Source organism: Corylus avellana, chromosome ca4, assembly GCF_901000735.1.
Source record: "Corylus avellana chromosome ca4, CavTom2PMs-1.0".
Classification (NCBI taxonomy): Eukaryota; Viridiplantae; Streptophyta; class Magnoliopsida; order Fagales; family Betulaceae; genus Corylus; species Corylus avellana.
Window position 1 is genome coordinate 11,170,007 of NC_081544.1, and position 15,177 is coordinate 11,185,183.

At 35.3% G+C, this 15,177-nt stretch overlaps 2 protein-coding genes across 2 annotated transcripts; one reads left to right on the forward strand and one right to left on the reverse strand.

Annotated features, from left to right (window-relative positions):
- Positions 1–1,135: 1,135 nt before the first annotated feature.
- On the reverse strand, positions 1,136–3,232 carry LOC132178057 (protein FAR1-RELATED SEQUENCE 5-like). The gene has a single exon (XM_059590520.1). The coding sequence runs from the start codon at positions 3,230–3,232 to the stop codon at positions 1,136–1,138; it is 2,097 nt and encodes a 698-aa protein (XP_059446503.1).
- Positions 3,233–4,290: 1,058 nt separating this feature from the next.
- Positions 4,291–5,972, forward strand: LOC132177554 (uncharacterized). The gene has a single exon (XM_059589923.1). The coding sequence runs from the start codon at positions 4,363–4,365 to the stop codon at positions 5,650–5,652; it is 1,290 nt and encodes a 429-aa protein (XP_059445906.1). The 5' UTR covers positions 4,291–4,362; the 3' UTR covers positions 5,653–5,972.
- Positions 5,973–15,177: the final 9,205 nt, after the last annotated feature.

Sequence of the window (15,177 nt, forward strand, 5' to 3'; positions counted from 1 at the left end):
AGTTTTTCCTGTTTTTGGAATCCAAACCAAATGGGGTTCTGGGTGTTACAGGTTGTGGCAGTTTTCTTTTGAATGTTGATTGTTTTGTGAGATTTATCTGTGTAGAGTGGGTTGTTGTTTGGACGACAAAGAATACTTGAAAACACAAATGGGATGCTTGATTTTAATTAGTTTTCTGTTTGTGTATTCTAATTAATTGTATCTGTAATGTTATTGGGCATACATTTTTCAAAAAATTACCAATCTTGATATTTTTTTCTTGGTATAATCTGTCAGGACCTATTGTAACTTGTGAAGTAGGATCAATGATGAAGCTCTTTCATTTTGGCTCTCCAATTGGTTGAATAAATGCTTGTGTGAAAAGAAAGCTTGAAGTAATGGATAAAGTTGGAGTATGTCCGATTAAAAAGCTGGTTTTGCAGTAGTCTACTGTACTTGGGAGGTTGCAGTCGTTGAGGGATTGAAGACCTTGAAGTTTTGAGGGATTGAAGACCATATTCATATTTTGATCATTGTTGTTGTAAAGATGGTTAAAAAGTCTGTCATATACAATGAAACTACTAATATTTGTCTATTTGTTTATAGTGTCATCCAAAAAAAACACTTGCTGGAAATCAGAATTTTTTGCTATTGAATACATCATACATGGATTTTGTAACTCGAAGATCTGTATACATCATTAACATATTTATTAAATGACATTAATAAATCTTTCTTCTATATTCTAGCTATGAATGTTTTATAGCATTGGATATGACATCCTCAACAAACCAAAAAAAAAAAAAAAACCAGTTGGGTACATTTGCTTTTCTTGAAGCATAACTACAAACAAGAAAGAGAAGCAAATCTACAAAACAGGAATACAAACTGAAACTGTAAAGTTTCAAGGATCAAAATAAAAATACAAAACAGGAATACAAATTGAAATTGTTGAGTTTCAAGGATCAAAATAAGAATACAAAACAAGAATACAAATTGAAACTGTAGAGTTTCAAGGATCAAAATAGGAATACAAACTATAGAGTAATAGGAATACAAACTATAGAGTTTCAAGGTATTCCTAACAGTAGAGTATCAAGGATCAAAATAGGAATACACGGATCAAAATAGGAATACAAATTGCTACTTGCTCTTGTCATTTCTTCACCTTCGTTAATTTTAACTTTCTAACAACTTTTTCTACAATGGATTGCTTTCGTGTTGACGAGGGCTTTCCTTTACTTTTTGCAACTAAAGGACTCCGCAACTTGTTACATTTCTGATACCTCCCATCAGTTGCTTCATTACAAATCGAATATGCACCCGGAATGTGAAGAGAAGGTGCACTACTCAAACTGCTTTCACTTCTTAACCCATTACAAAGCAATTCCTCCTTTAACTTACGTATACAAGCCTTCATTGTCATATAGGTTTCATTGTAATCTGACGCGAGAAATGCTACTTCAGAAAAATCATTGCATAAATCATCATATTTTTGTGCTTTAGGATTGCCACTCAAATCGTCATAACTACTTTTAACAAAAGTATATTTTCGTTTCAAGTCCTTCCTCCATCGGTCAAGAATATATTTGGATGGCAACTCTTTCACATCTTTCACCAAGGTAAGAACAATAAGGGCATGCCTGCACATGATTCCTCTGAATTCAAACAATCTACAAGTGCATTGTACCTCACATTCAGTGTCATTAAAGTAAACACAATATTTTACTTCTTTTATGAAGTCACCACTAACTCTTACACGATCAATAACTTCATATGTAGAAATCGCACCTTCGCATTTTAGTAAGGATGGCAAACACATCATGAATCCCCTAAACTCTTCTTGAACTTCTTTGAACTTTTCATTTGTGTAAATAGCTTGAAGTTGACGCTCAATAGAATGAAGAGTTATAAGTGGAAACATTTTATTGTACGAACCAAAATCAGCTAGACGCTTGTTCTCCACCATTCTCATCAAAGCATTGTCATAATCCCCAACAAATTTCTTCAACGGAGTCTTTGGCCCCACATAACCATCAAAAAAGGCATTCATACTCTCACTTCGTTGTGTAGTGGACATTCCGGCCCAAAATATACCTTTCACATATGCCGGTACCCATTGATGCCGCTCTCCATATAATTGACATAGCCATGCATTCTCTTGAAGATTATATTTCTCAACTACTTGTTGCCATCTTGTTTCAAATTCATCACAAGTCAAAGAGTCATATACGCAATTTAATAGAGCACCCTTAAAGTTTTCATATTGAGAATAAGATCCAAGCTTATGCGGAACTTTGCTCATTATATGCCATAAACAAAATCTATGATTAGCTCTTGGAAATACTCTCCGAATTGCAGCTTGCATAGCTCTATCTTGATCAGTTATAATTGCATTTGGAGCTCGGTCTGACATGCATTTCAACCATGTTTCGAACAACCACACAAAAGTATCGGTATTCTCATTTGATAGTAACCCACACCCAAAAAGTATGGATTGACCATGGTGATTCACTCCAACAAAAGGTGCAAACGACATCTTGTATTTATTAGTCAAGTATGTAGTGTCAAATGTTATGACGTCTCCAAAAGATTCATATGCTGCCCTACTTCGTGCATCTGCCCAAAACACATTTTTCAAACGGCTTTCTTCATCAATGTCTATGACATAAAAGAAACGGTCATTTTTTTGTTGCATTCTCATTAAATAGTTACGCAATGCTTCTGCATCTCCTTCTCCAAGTAACTCATTCCTTACTTTGTTAATGTAATTTCTACAATCTTTCTCTCCAAATGGAAGATTATCATACCCACCCGCTTCAATAGCAAGAGCTTTGTAATTTTTACTCGGACGGACTCCAGCATCATCTAGTTGTTCAAGCTTTCTTTTCACACGAGAATTTAACTTCTTATGGCATCTAAAATATTTTGTCTTGCTTGGGCTAACTACATGAGTGTGTTCAAGCACGACACTAGACAATGTAAATCTTCCATCTAGACTTACTTTTGCATTGATCTTTGCCTTGCACCCCATTCTCTCCATTGGTTTTGGCCTAACTATATTAGATGCTTTGCTTTTTGACTTGCCCTCACGAAGACATGCAATGGTGAAATATCTTACATTTCCATCATCTCCAAGTCTACGAGATCTTTTTGTCACACCAAAACCTACTTGCTTAGCATATTGCTTATAATATGAAAAAACCTCTTCTTCAGAATCAAACATCATACCAATTGTTGGTTCTTCAACCATTTGATTTTCAAGTGTAGTTATATCTAAACAAAGTTAAAAGAAAACAATTAACATAAATTTAACAAATCATACTATACAAGCAAATTGTTTTTTTAACTAACCAATTTGAGGGCCAAGAGGAGGGTCAAGAGCTTCATTGTTGCTCACATTCATCATTGAACTCGGTATCAATGTCAAATTACAGGAGATCTTAACTTGATGGAGAGAAATTAACTCTTTAACTTTTGTGCTAAAAGAACCTCTCTATCAAAGAAACAAAAGTCAAACAATGCTCATTAGTTCTAAGCACCAAGGTTAACCCTTTAACATTTTTCAATCCTGTCAATCCACAATCAACATTAAAAAAAAAAAAAAAATCCAAAAAAAAACTTTTATACACCAAAACGATTGCCCTATACAAGAAAGCTAAATAACTGTGTTCTTCCATTCAAAAATCCAAGATTAACAAAAAAAAAAAAAAAAAAAAAAATCCATTCATTATACGATTAAAAAAAAAACCAACAAAAGAGAGATATAATATTATCAATAAAACAAAATCAACTAAGTGAAATACAAAAAAATGTCTAAATTTTTGTAGGAGAGTCCTAGTAAGAAAGCAATCAAACAACCATATGTGTCGTCAACAACAATTAAAAAATCTCTAAAAAAATATATAGCTCAAAAAAAAAAAAAAAAAACACAGTTACCTTTACAGATGATGGATTGTAGGTGAAGGTGTCCGGTAGTGGAGAGGCTGGTGAGTCACAAGAATGTTACAGAGGGCAGGAGGCGCTCTTTGGTGGGAGGGAAAAATTTTGGGGCGAAATGAAAAGGAATGAATTTGAGAAGGAAAATTTTTTTTATTGAATTTTTGTCATCTTGTGCACCAATAGTCTTTGTTGCCCATCACTCTGACACACCATTTCTCCAATGCCAAACCAAAACGCAATCTCTGTGGGCCATTTTTTTTTTTTTTACTTGTTTGAATTTAACAGACGTGGCTTCAACCACGTTGGCTCCACATCATTCTGGAAATTAGTTTCGGGAAAAATGTCCGGATCTCTAGCATTTCCATTATTTATTATTCTGCCAAAGCCAGTAGCGTCGGAGGACGGAGAGCAGGAGGCCGAGCAGAACCGCACACTCTCACCATGGACTTCCGTCCGAACCACTCCACCAATTCCCACTCCTCCTCTCCCTCTTCCTCCTCCTCCACTCCTAATCCCCCCACCACCACCGCCACCACCACCACCACCACCATCGCTAGCGCCGCCGACGCCGACCCCATGCACTCCTGGTGGGAGTCCGTCTCCAAAGCCCGCTCTCGCATCCACGCCCTCTCCTCCATTCTCTACCATTCCTCCAATTCCAATTCCATTTCCAATTCCTCATCCTTCTCCTTCTCTTCCCTCGCCGACTCCGACCGCCCGGCTCTGTCTCTGCTCTCGTCCCACGCCGCCTACTCCCTTCTCTCGTCCGCGCTCTCCGAGCCACTCTCTGGATCCGGCTCCGACCCGCTCTGCCAGTGGCTCTACGACACCTACCTCTCCTCCGACCCCCATCTACGACTCGTCGTCCTCTCCTTCCTGCCTCTCGTCTCCGCCCTTTACCTCTCCCGCGTCCACTCCTCTGACTCCCCTTCACTCGCCGGCTTCGAGGCCGTACTGCTTGCCCTCTACGCCGCCGAGACCAAGGCCCGCAACGGCAAGCCTCTCCTTATCTCCATCCCCGACCTCTCCCAACCCTCCCTCTACCACACCCCTCGCCGCCTCGCCAACAACAACAACAGCAACAATTCAAGACCCTCAGTCGGGGTTCTCTCGCCGCCTCTCGAGCCCCAGGTCGCCGTTAAGTCCACGAAACGCGCCTGCATCGTCGGCGTCGCTCTGGAATGCTATTACAAGCAGATCTCGCAGATGCCCAGCTGGTCCAAGCTCCAGTTTTGCCGATCCGTGGTGGCGTGGGCCGGGCAGGACTGTTCTTGTCAAAGAGAGTTCGATAGGTATGAAGATGAATTCGAAAACTGTACGTCGTTTTCGGATGGTGAGATTGCGATTGAGGGTGTGGCCCAAGAGATGGACAAGAAATTGATGATTGAGAGAAATGGGGAGAATTCGGAGCCCAATGGGACGAGAATTCCGCTGCCTTGGGAGCTATTGCAACCAGCCTTGAGGATTTTGGGGCATTGTTTGCTGGCTCCGTTGAATTCCCAAGATGTTAAGGACGCGGCAGCCTCGGCGGTGAGGAGCTTGTACGCAAGGGCGTCACATGATTTGGTTCCGCAGGCGATCTTGGCGACACGGAGTCTCATTCAGCTCGATAAGCGGGCGCGGACGGCTGCAAAGGTGGAGGCGGCAGCAGCAGCCAATGCCAATGCATCTTCCAATGCCAACACGCCTAGCAAGGCTAAGAAACCTGAAATCCTGTTGGTTTCCAAGTGATTGGGGAAGTGGTGATGTGCTTTTCAGGTAATGGTTGTTGTATAGTTAAGTTGAAGCGGTTGGAAAGTAGTTTGTGTAGGTTAATCTTGTATTCCAAAATCAGTGTTTGTATTTGTACTTCTTAGTGATTGTGTTTTCTTAAGTGAAAAAGTTTACTTGTGGACGGGTTTTCTTTTGTTGTATTGTGATGTTTTTGAGGGAATTGGTGGAAATGGTTCTTAACACAGCATGCTTGTGTGGTGCGTGTTTTCTCTTTTGAATTGGTGTTGTACTTGTTAAGAATGCTGATATTTGCTGAATGAACTCATTTTTTTATACGATGTCATTTTTTTATATGATATATCAATAACTCTAATTTTCTTTTGGTTTCTTTGCTTTGTAATTCTTATTTCCTGTTTGGTTCATATATGGGATGAATGGGGGAAGTGTCAAGTCACTTTTTAGCTATTGTGTTTGTTACATCGTTAGTTGGATTATCACTTTCTGATTTATAATTGACATGAGATGAGGGAGCATTAAGTTCCTTTTACTCGTTATATATCTTGTCTTGTATCTTTAACTTTAGTAGGATGTTTTTTTTTTTTTGCGTGTTTTAATTCAGTTGGATTTTGTTTCTTATTTCCTTCTGCTCATTGAGTGGCTGAAAGTATGAACTTGACAATGCACCACCCCTCTTAAACGGTGATGAATACACAATCACATAGGATTAAGAAATTTTTTAAGATAATTTACACACAAATATTGTTCACATAAGAAATTTGTTTCTAGGCTGCATAGAAAATTATGTACTAAATTGGTATCAGACCTTGTCAAAGGATTTTTGTATATGTAGAAGTTTGTATTTGTTGTCAAGGAGATAAGGAAGGGAAATTATGGTGTCATGAATTGTAACCTTTTCATTTCATTGCTGAAAAACACTAAGTAGCTGCCCTTGTCAGTGGTGCTGATTGAGTTACTATGATGTTTGAGATTAAGCAGAGTTGAGGATAACAGTTTGGCAATTTCGGACAGTGACCATTGTGGTAAAGAGTCATGTGAAATTATAAGCTTTATTTTGCAATCATAATTTGATTATTTATATGCCCTGGAAATATACCACTGGTGAGATAGTCGAACTAAGTGCCATATACACTGACAACATGTTTCTTTTAGGATTGTGCTTTCCATGTGATGCTACTTTCTTAACATCCCAGTTGTGAGTTTTTCAGGTTTAGTAGTCCTTATTTGTTTAAATTTTAGATCAAGTTTAGTTCTGCTTTTATATTTTGGATTTTGAGTATCAGTCTTAGTTAGTTCTAATTCTGTCCGGTTTGCAAGTTTTATCTAGAACTGCAAGATTACCTCATGTGAGGAAGACAAATGTTGCCAAACAGCCCATCAATTAAGAATGACTTGAAGTTATGGATGTGTCAAAATTAAAAAAAATTCAAACACCCTATGTGCTTAAAAAAAAATACATGAAGCATGAGATGGAAAAAGACTTTGCAATATTTTAGGAATATGAGGAAGAGGTTCAATAGCATGTTCTATGTATAAGGAGCACTGAGCATTTATGAATATGATGAAAAATCTGAAGAACATAAGGAAAATCAACTAGCATATAAAGGGAATAAAAATATAGTATGTCACCAAAAACAAAGCTTCCTTTGTAATTAATCTTAAAAAGGTTAGCCAAGGGTGGATCTGGAAGCATGTTCATTAAGCAAGGAATCAATAATAGGATTCTTTTATTACTTTAGTATATCACTTGACTGTATTTTCGTCATGTTGAGCAATAATCAGATTCTGTTGCTTTTGAAATTTACTTATATCTTTAAGTTCGTTGGTTCAATAATAAATGAATGGATGGTGAAGGTGAAACAAGAGAAAATATAGTATGAATTTAAACATCAACTTTTAGTGGAGATATTGAACTTTTTGATTGTATAATTTGCAAACCTATATTCTTGTCCCAATGTCTATATACGTATGCTTCTAATTAACTGTTCTTAAAATGAATTTTCTGACCTTTTATTTGCTGTTTTTAGTGTATTACATATATTTCCGATTTATTTTTGTTCCTTCGGGCACATCCAATAAAATTGGATTGGATATTTTTGATTTACTAAATGATTTATTTGTTACTTTTTTTTTTTTTTTTTCTAGATAATAAGATTTGTTAAAATTTATCGTTCCAAAAGCTGTAATCACTGGATTAAGCTATGCATCTGTAATAGGTTTTTTTATTTGGGCAATGCTTTTGGTACTTGACTATTAGTTTTTCATTATCCATGTTATAAGTGCTGGAAATCTATGAATACATGTGGACTGTGAGAAGTTGAAGTGCCCATAGGACTGTTCTTATTATATATTGTGATATCCTTGTAACCCTTTCCCCATTTGCTTAGAGAGAGAAAAAAAAAAATTATATGTTGTGATTTGAAGTGGTCTCAAATGGTTTAGAGCTACATTACAGCTTCTGGTAGGTGGGAGAAGTGGGTTAGCTCACATTAATATTTATTCATACTATACCACCTAAGATCTAATTTTCCTGCTGTCTGGTGAGCTAGCCATCTAAATCTCTATGTTCATTAATTTGTCGGTTCAAATTCATGAAAATATAAAACTCTATTCCAGCTAGGAATCCTGGCATGTACTGCTAACCTTTGTATTCTCTTCCTGCCCTTTTGTATTCTCTCAGAGTTAGGTTTCATTTCGTTGGAAAAAATGAAGATTTCTGTAGCTTACCCTAGGAATGAAGTAATTGGACATAAGGTTTATGAGAGTAGGCATAATAGAGAGCTACCCAAAGTTTGAAATGTTGGTTTTTTGTTGAGGTGGGTATGGGTCTGGAGATGGCCTTGTGGCATGGATAGTTTACTCCTCTGCTTCCTCATTTACACTCTCAAGTATTTACTTCCTAATATAGTAGGTGCCCTGTTAGCTTTTCACTACAACGTTTTCTAATCTCATTTGCTTACTCTTTTTCTGCAACTGCTACGTTAGGGAATAAGTACTTGATAGTGTAAAAGAGGGAGTTCGTGTATTATTCATCTTAGAGTATTAAGACATCGAACAGGAGAAGTGCACCACTGTAGTAGCTTGTTATGCCACTTATTAATGAAGCTTCTATTTATTATTCAATTACGCATGATTTTTGTTTTAGCTGAAAAGGCGCGAAATACCATTCTTGCTTAAAGAATGGCCCAACAAGGCTCATGCATAGAAAAGCTGAAATTTTATTAGACCCAAAAATAGAACGACACAGTTTTGTTCATGATTATTTCTTTTCGAGAAAATGTTAGGTGTTGTTCTAGTGTTCTCTTGGTGTCTTTTTAACTGTGATGTGATTTTTAAAATTATCGTTGAATTTGAGATTATTATTATTGATTTTTAATCTATTGGTGATTTTAAAATACATATTATAATTGGGAGGACACCAAGAGAACACTTAGCATTTCCCTTTTTTCTTGCCCATAAAGGCAAAATGTAGGACTAATGTCAACTGTTCTGTCACCAAAAGAAAAAACATACTTCCACAACATAATATTTTTCATATTCACTAACAAATCAACTAAGTAAACTCATGGATTTTTTTTTTTTTTTTTAACTATTTTTATTATAATAATAGATGGGAGGGTTGCTTCATTCGGCCGAAGAAAAGCTACCCTCAACATTTGGTGGTTTCTGGCTTGATATAATTTGTCGGAGTTCACATTTTATTTTATTTATTTGAAAAAATATATATATTTTTGTTAGGTACACAAGAATTTTTTTGTTATTTAGAATGGAAAAATAGAAACATATTCCAACAAAAAATATAAGAAAATAAAATAAAATAGAGATTGTTTGTTGTCCTCCGATTTAAAACGCATTGTGACTACTATCTGCTGGCTGCTGAAGGAAATACAGTTTCATTTGGAATGAGGTCGAAAAAATGTTCGGAAAAAAGAAAAGAAAAGAAAAGAATGCTGATATATGATGAATGGACTCTTTTTTATTTTTATTTTTATTTTTATATGATATATCAATAATATGATTCTTTTGTTATTTTAGTATATCACTTTGACTAATTAACCATAGTTAGGGGTTGGCTCAAGTGGTAAGGGCCTTGGTCTTGGTGGCATTCCTATCATGTTTTAAGGTTCGAATCCTCTTTGGTGTAAATAATTTCTTGTGGCTAGTTTACCGGCAAAGCTAGAGTATTACCCGATAAGAAAAATATATCACTTTTCTATATTTTTATATTTTTATATTTTTATCATGTTGAGCAATGATAAGATTGTGTTAGCCATTGAAATTTACACATAATACCTGTTAAGTTTGTTGGTTCAATAATAAATGAATGGATGGTGAAGGTGAAACAATACAAAATATAGTATTAAGATAAGCATCAACTTTTAGTGGAGATATTGAGCTTATTCATCCTATAATTTGTATACCTATATTTTTGTCCCAATGTTTATATACATATGCTTCTGATGTATGTACTGTTCTCCTGTATAACCAAAAATTAAAAGCGTTAGTGTTGTAGAATCACCGTAATGGGAGGCTGCTTCTCTTTGCATTTTGAGTCTTTGAAAAACCAAAGCTTCGGCGACGAGAGAGTAAACCACCGGAGCCGAAGGGAAACTGTGAGGGAGGAGCACCGGAGTTGGTCAGTATTTATTATGCAGCTCACGAGTTCCCTGTGTCTCGTGACCCAAGTGAGTTGGTCAAATTTGTTGGTGAAATCTGAAGACTCAAGTACAAGCATTACTCTTGTGTTGTTTCAATTCCAACAACTCTAGCGTAGCCCGGCAGGAATCCAACGGCTGTATGCCTGACAGCTGGATACCAACATGTACGTTTGTTTAGAACTAGAGAGAGAATGGGCTGGGTTGTTATAACTGAGTCTTATAAAAGGCCCACTTTGACGTGGAGTCCATATCTTTGATCCAGAATATTATTTATTCCATTGAAAATTAAGAGGTAATTTTTAAAATTATCATTTAATCAAAATCTAATAATGATTAATTACAAGTTTACTGGTAATTTTAAGAGGCACATTATTTTTTAAGGAACACAAGAGAGAATTCTAAAATTTTTCGAGACAACTGTGCCATAAAAATATTTAGTTGATCAAGATAATTACACGCGAGAATTTATGAGCTTTTTTATTGTTCCATGACAATTAAAAGGTTGAATGTGTCTTTGGGAATAGGGTTTAGGATGGACTGGAAAGGATCCTGTTCCGCGTCTTTGGAGGTTGATTTGATAATGAATTATTATCTCACTTAATTATGTGTGCTTTTATGGTGATCCACTTATTAACATGTTAATTAACTCGAGAGAGAGATTTTTTTTTCTAAACCTAAAACCTTCAAACATATGCTCAAGTAATTGACACGCACGTAAAATATCTCTCTAAAATTTATAATTTTATTATGAAGATGTTTGAAATTTAGCCTCTTGAGGAAATACATATCCAAATGGACCGCTAAGGCAGCACAGATTAAGAACAAAATAAAGAAAATGATTGACGTGTTACTAGTCGAATAAATCTGACCATCACAAGAAACATAAATTCTTACCACAATAAAAAAGCAATCACAACTCTTAAAGAATAGATCATGTTTTTCATTATCATAATCTACCTATGGATAATCCACCTCCGTAGGAGTACAAAAGATACTTAAATAGACTTTTAACAAAAACTTTAAACCTAATTGGACTTTGGGTTAAACCCATTATTAAATACAACTCTATAAATCGGACAAAAATACATAATTGATCACCTTCCTAATTTAGCATATAAAATAACATCAAAATAAATTGGGCTTCAAAATAAATCTGAAGCCCAAATATTCTTTCCTTATTCTGCATCAACCATTCTCAATCAAAAAAAGACACCATACAAAAATTAAGATGTTTCACCATTCTTCTTTACTAATTTTTTAAAATAGGTGCTCTTTAGATTTGTGATATCCTTGCCCAATTCTTTTAAAAATTCAAAGATGTCATTTTCTTTTTGTTTGATATCTTTTATGTCTTTAAAGATATCATTTTTTTTTTCTTTGAAATCTTTTATGTCCCTTCTCAACTCTCGAATTTGAAATTTCATTTTTGTTATGAGGGGTATAGTAGTGGATATGAAAAATAACTCTAATTTTTTTTATTTGTGTCGGTTTTTCTATCCGTGTGTTGTATCTGCATTGCAAAAAAACAAATGAAGATAATTAGCTATAAAAATCCAGTTCCCATGTTGATGCAAAAATTAAGATTTGAAATTTCCTGCCAATCCATACACTTACAATTTACTCATATATCTCCTACAACATGAATTAAGCTAGCAACAAAAATTTATTTTCTTAAAGTGGTGGTCAAAAGAAACTACAAAAAAAAAAAAAAAAAAGTATTAGTGACTGTTTGTGACGTGTCAATAGGCAGACATGTCACTAAATGGATTGTGACGTGGGTCACATGGGTCACAAATTGGTGACATGGCATATAGGCATGTCACAAATTAGGTGACGTGGTGTACTACGTGTGCTTCGGCCACGTCACAAGAAAATTTAAATTTCGGTTTTTAATTTTATTTTTACTTTTATTTATTTTTTACGTGTCAATAATGACATGTCACGAATTTGTGATGTGTCAGATCTTGCAGGTCACTAAAAAAATAGGTGATGTGTCAAAAAAACCCAATACTGTAGACACGTCACTAAATCCCCTTTTTCTTGTAGTAGAGACTCCTATGTCAAAGCAAAGTTCAAAGATTAAGAAACCAAATTTAACATAAAGTAATTTGAAACTAGAAACTATAAAAGCATTATCAACCAAAAATCTAGTAGCATCATCAAACTGAACAACACATAACCACCAGCATCCAGCAGCATTAACTCCTTGCTCAAGCAACACAAATTTTAGCTCAGGTGCAATCCAAGTTCCAACTCAAACAAGAAACAATTCTGAATCAAAATTATTGATTATTGTGGTTGATGCATATGTTAGATCATGTGGCTCAGGATAACAAAATATTTTTGAAAATACAAAATTTTAAATTAACAAGTGCATAGACCAAAGAATACATAACCTACAATATCAGCTGTGGAAAATGTGGTAGTTTTCAAAGTAAAAAACCTAAAAAAAAATTAGATACACCACATTGGCCCTAGTTGGACGCTAGTAGGCCAAAAAGAATTACTCTAGTAAGGTAAGCCAAAATTTTGATGGAAATGTGTCCATTTCTTGTGTTAAGGGATGTTACACAACAATGAAATGGGGACAAAACATCAATCAAGTAGCAATCTATCTTATTTAATTATTTTATGGGTAAGTGATATATTAATGACCATTGCATGATGGTGAACAAAGAATTTGGGAACAGGAAGAATTTGGGGTTCCAGCAGCTTGCTTAAAATAAAATCAAAGATTAAAGAATAATTTCAAAATAATAAATGTACAATTAAGTAATGCAATGTGATGTTTATTACCAACACAACTTCCCAAAACCGCTCAATCCCCTGTAGAAAGTTATCTCTAATCTTTGCCAATGCTCTCCTTCTATTGGCTCTTTCCAAGTCTCCCATTGTTTTACTCATCTGTGTGTTTCTTACTTTCTTCTCAAAATCGATGGCTCAACATTGACAGAATGGCAATTTATTGTGGGTTTGTTGTAATATTGGGTCATGTGAATTGTTGGCATTTGGATCACATGATAGTTGCCATTTCAGATATGGCAATAAAATGGTAGAGGATGTAGCAGCTGAAATTGGCTCTCATTTATCTCTTATTTTATTCATTTTACTCTCTAATTTTTTTTTCTTTAATTATTCTTTCTTTTTAAATTATTTGTTTATTTCTTTAATTTGTATTCCCACTTAATTACCACATACCAGAGGATGTGGCAGCTGGCAGCTGAAATGGCAGAGCATGTAAAATGAATCTTCTTTAAAATAGAAAAATGGCCTTTGTTTAGAATTTTTTTTTTTTTTAATTTTTTTTTTTTAAGATATGCCACATCTTGGAATTTATTTATTTATTTAAAACTTCTTACAGAAAGAGAGAGAACAGTCATATCTTTCAAAAAATGTCATGTTTTCCATGGTTTTTTTTTTTTAAGGATCCGGCAATTTTATGAACGGCCAAGGAGAGAACTTAAAAAAGAAAGAATGAATCAACAATCTAGGAGAGAACTTCAATTGGTGGGCATAGGCTCCATACTCTTATCCTGCAAGTATGAAGAAAGCTACTGTCTACAGGTAGCTAGCATTCTTCTGTGATTACTTCTAATTTGAAATTCTCACATGTAGGCTCAATATATGTGCCTATATGGTATTAAAGTATGCCAGTATGGGGATGAATCATGTTCCCAATTTTGAATCATGGTGTGCCATATTGCAGTTAATAAGTATTGCAGTACATTTGTGGCCTGTATATACTTAGTCTTGGTATTCATTGAACAGTAATGCTATTTTTTACGCCCATTTCATACTCACTGATGTGGTGTGTTTTAAGTGGCTTCTCATATCAACCATTTAAAAAATAAATAAAAGGAATGCCACTTGAAATATGCCGCGCTAGCTAATGTGAAATGAATGTATTAAATGAGTGTGGAGAGTATAAAAGGAAAAAGAATAAACAAGTACCAAGTGCAGATGGTGTTTTTCTGTCTTTTTTGACAGGGATTGTGCCAAACTTTTGGTTGGCTTCCACTCAGCTTCTGCAGAAAGTGGTGTACAGGAAGTACTCAAGTCCAGACAGGGATAGTGCCAAACTTTTGGTTGGCTTCCTCTCAGCTGTTGCTCAATGTACTCCTGTTCACATCATTGTGAAGATACTATCTTGTATCTTGGCTACTTTTTGTATCCAAATCACTCTATACATCTAGTGATGTGTTTGGATTGGATTTTATGCTAGAAGATCTGAAATTCTTTTATATGTTGGATACATTAGAAATCACTCTTAAGAGTAATGATGTATATGCCTTAGTTTCTATGGTCTTTTGCATGGATCGATTGCGGTTCTCATACTCAGCTGAATTCACAATTAATCAACCAATACAAGTTTCTTTGTCGAGTCATTTTGGTCTTCGAAGTTCCAAGAAATTTTTCAGGTTGAGATTTAAGTCTATCCATCGCTTATGAATGCTGCCTTGTAGTCAGCTTTAAATTGTCCTAGAGAAGTAGCATCTAAGTTGTTCACTATGCACTCTGAAACACTAATTCATTACATTTGATTGTAGTATAATGAGAAGTATAGTTAAAATCATTCTTTCTATTACTAATTTTTTGTTTTTTGTTTTTTTCTCTTCTCAAATACAAATAACTACACCACATAGACATTATGACAAGACCATTCAACCTCATAATACTGAAAATAACAACGCCAGAGAAGAGATGTACAGCATACACCTTGAGCTGAAGGGCTTACTTGAGAAAAGATTCAGACTGCTTTCAAAGACTATATGATTGATTGAGCCACTTGAATTAGGGTTCCATTCCCATTCTGCATGTCTTTGTTACTGTGTAGATTTAGGAGTTTCAAATTCGATGGCTTTCGCTG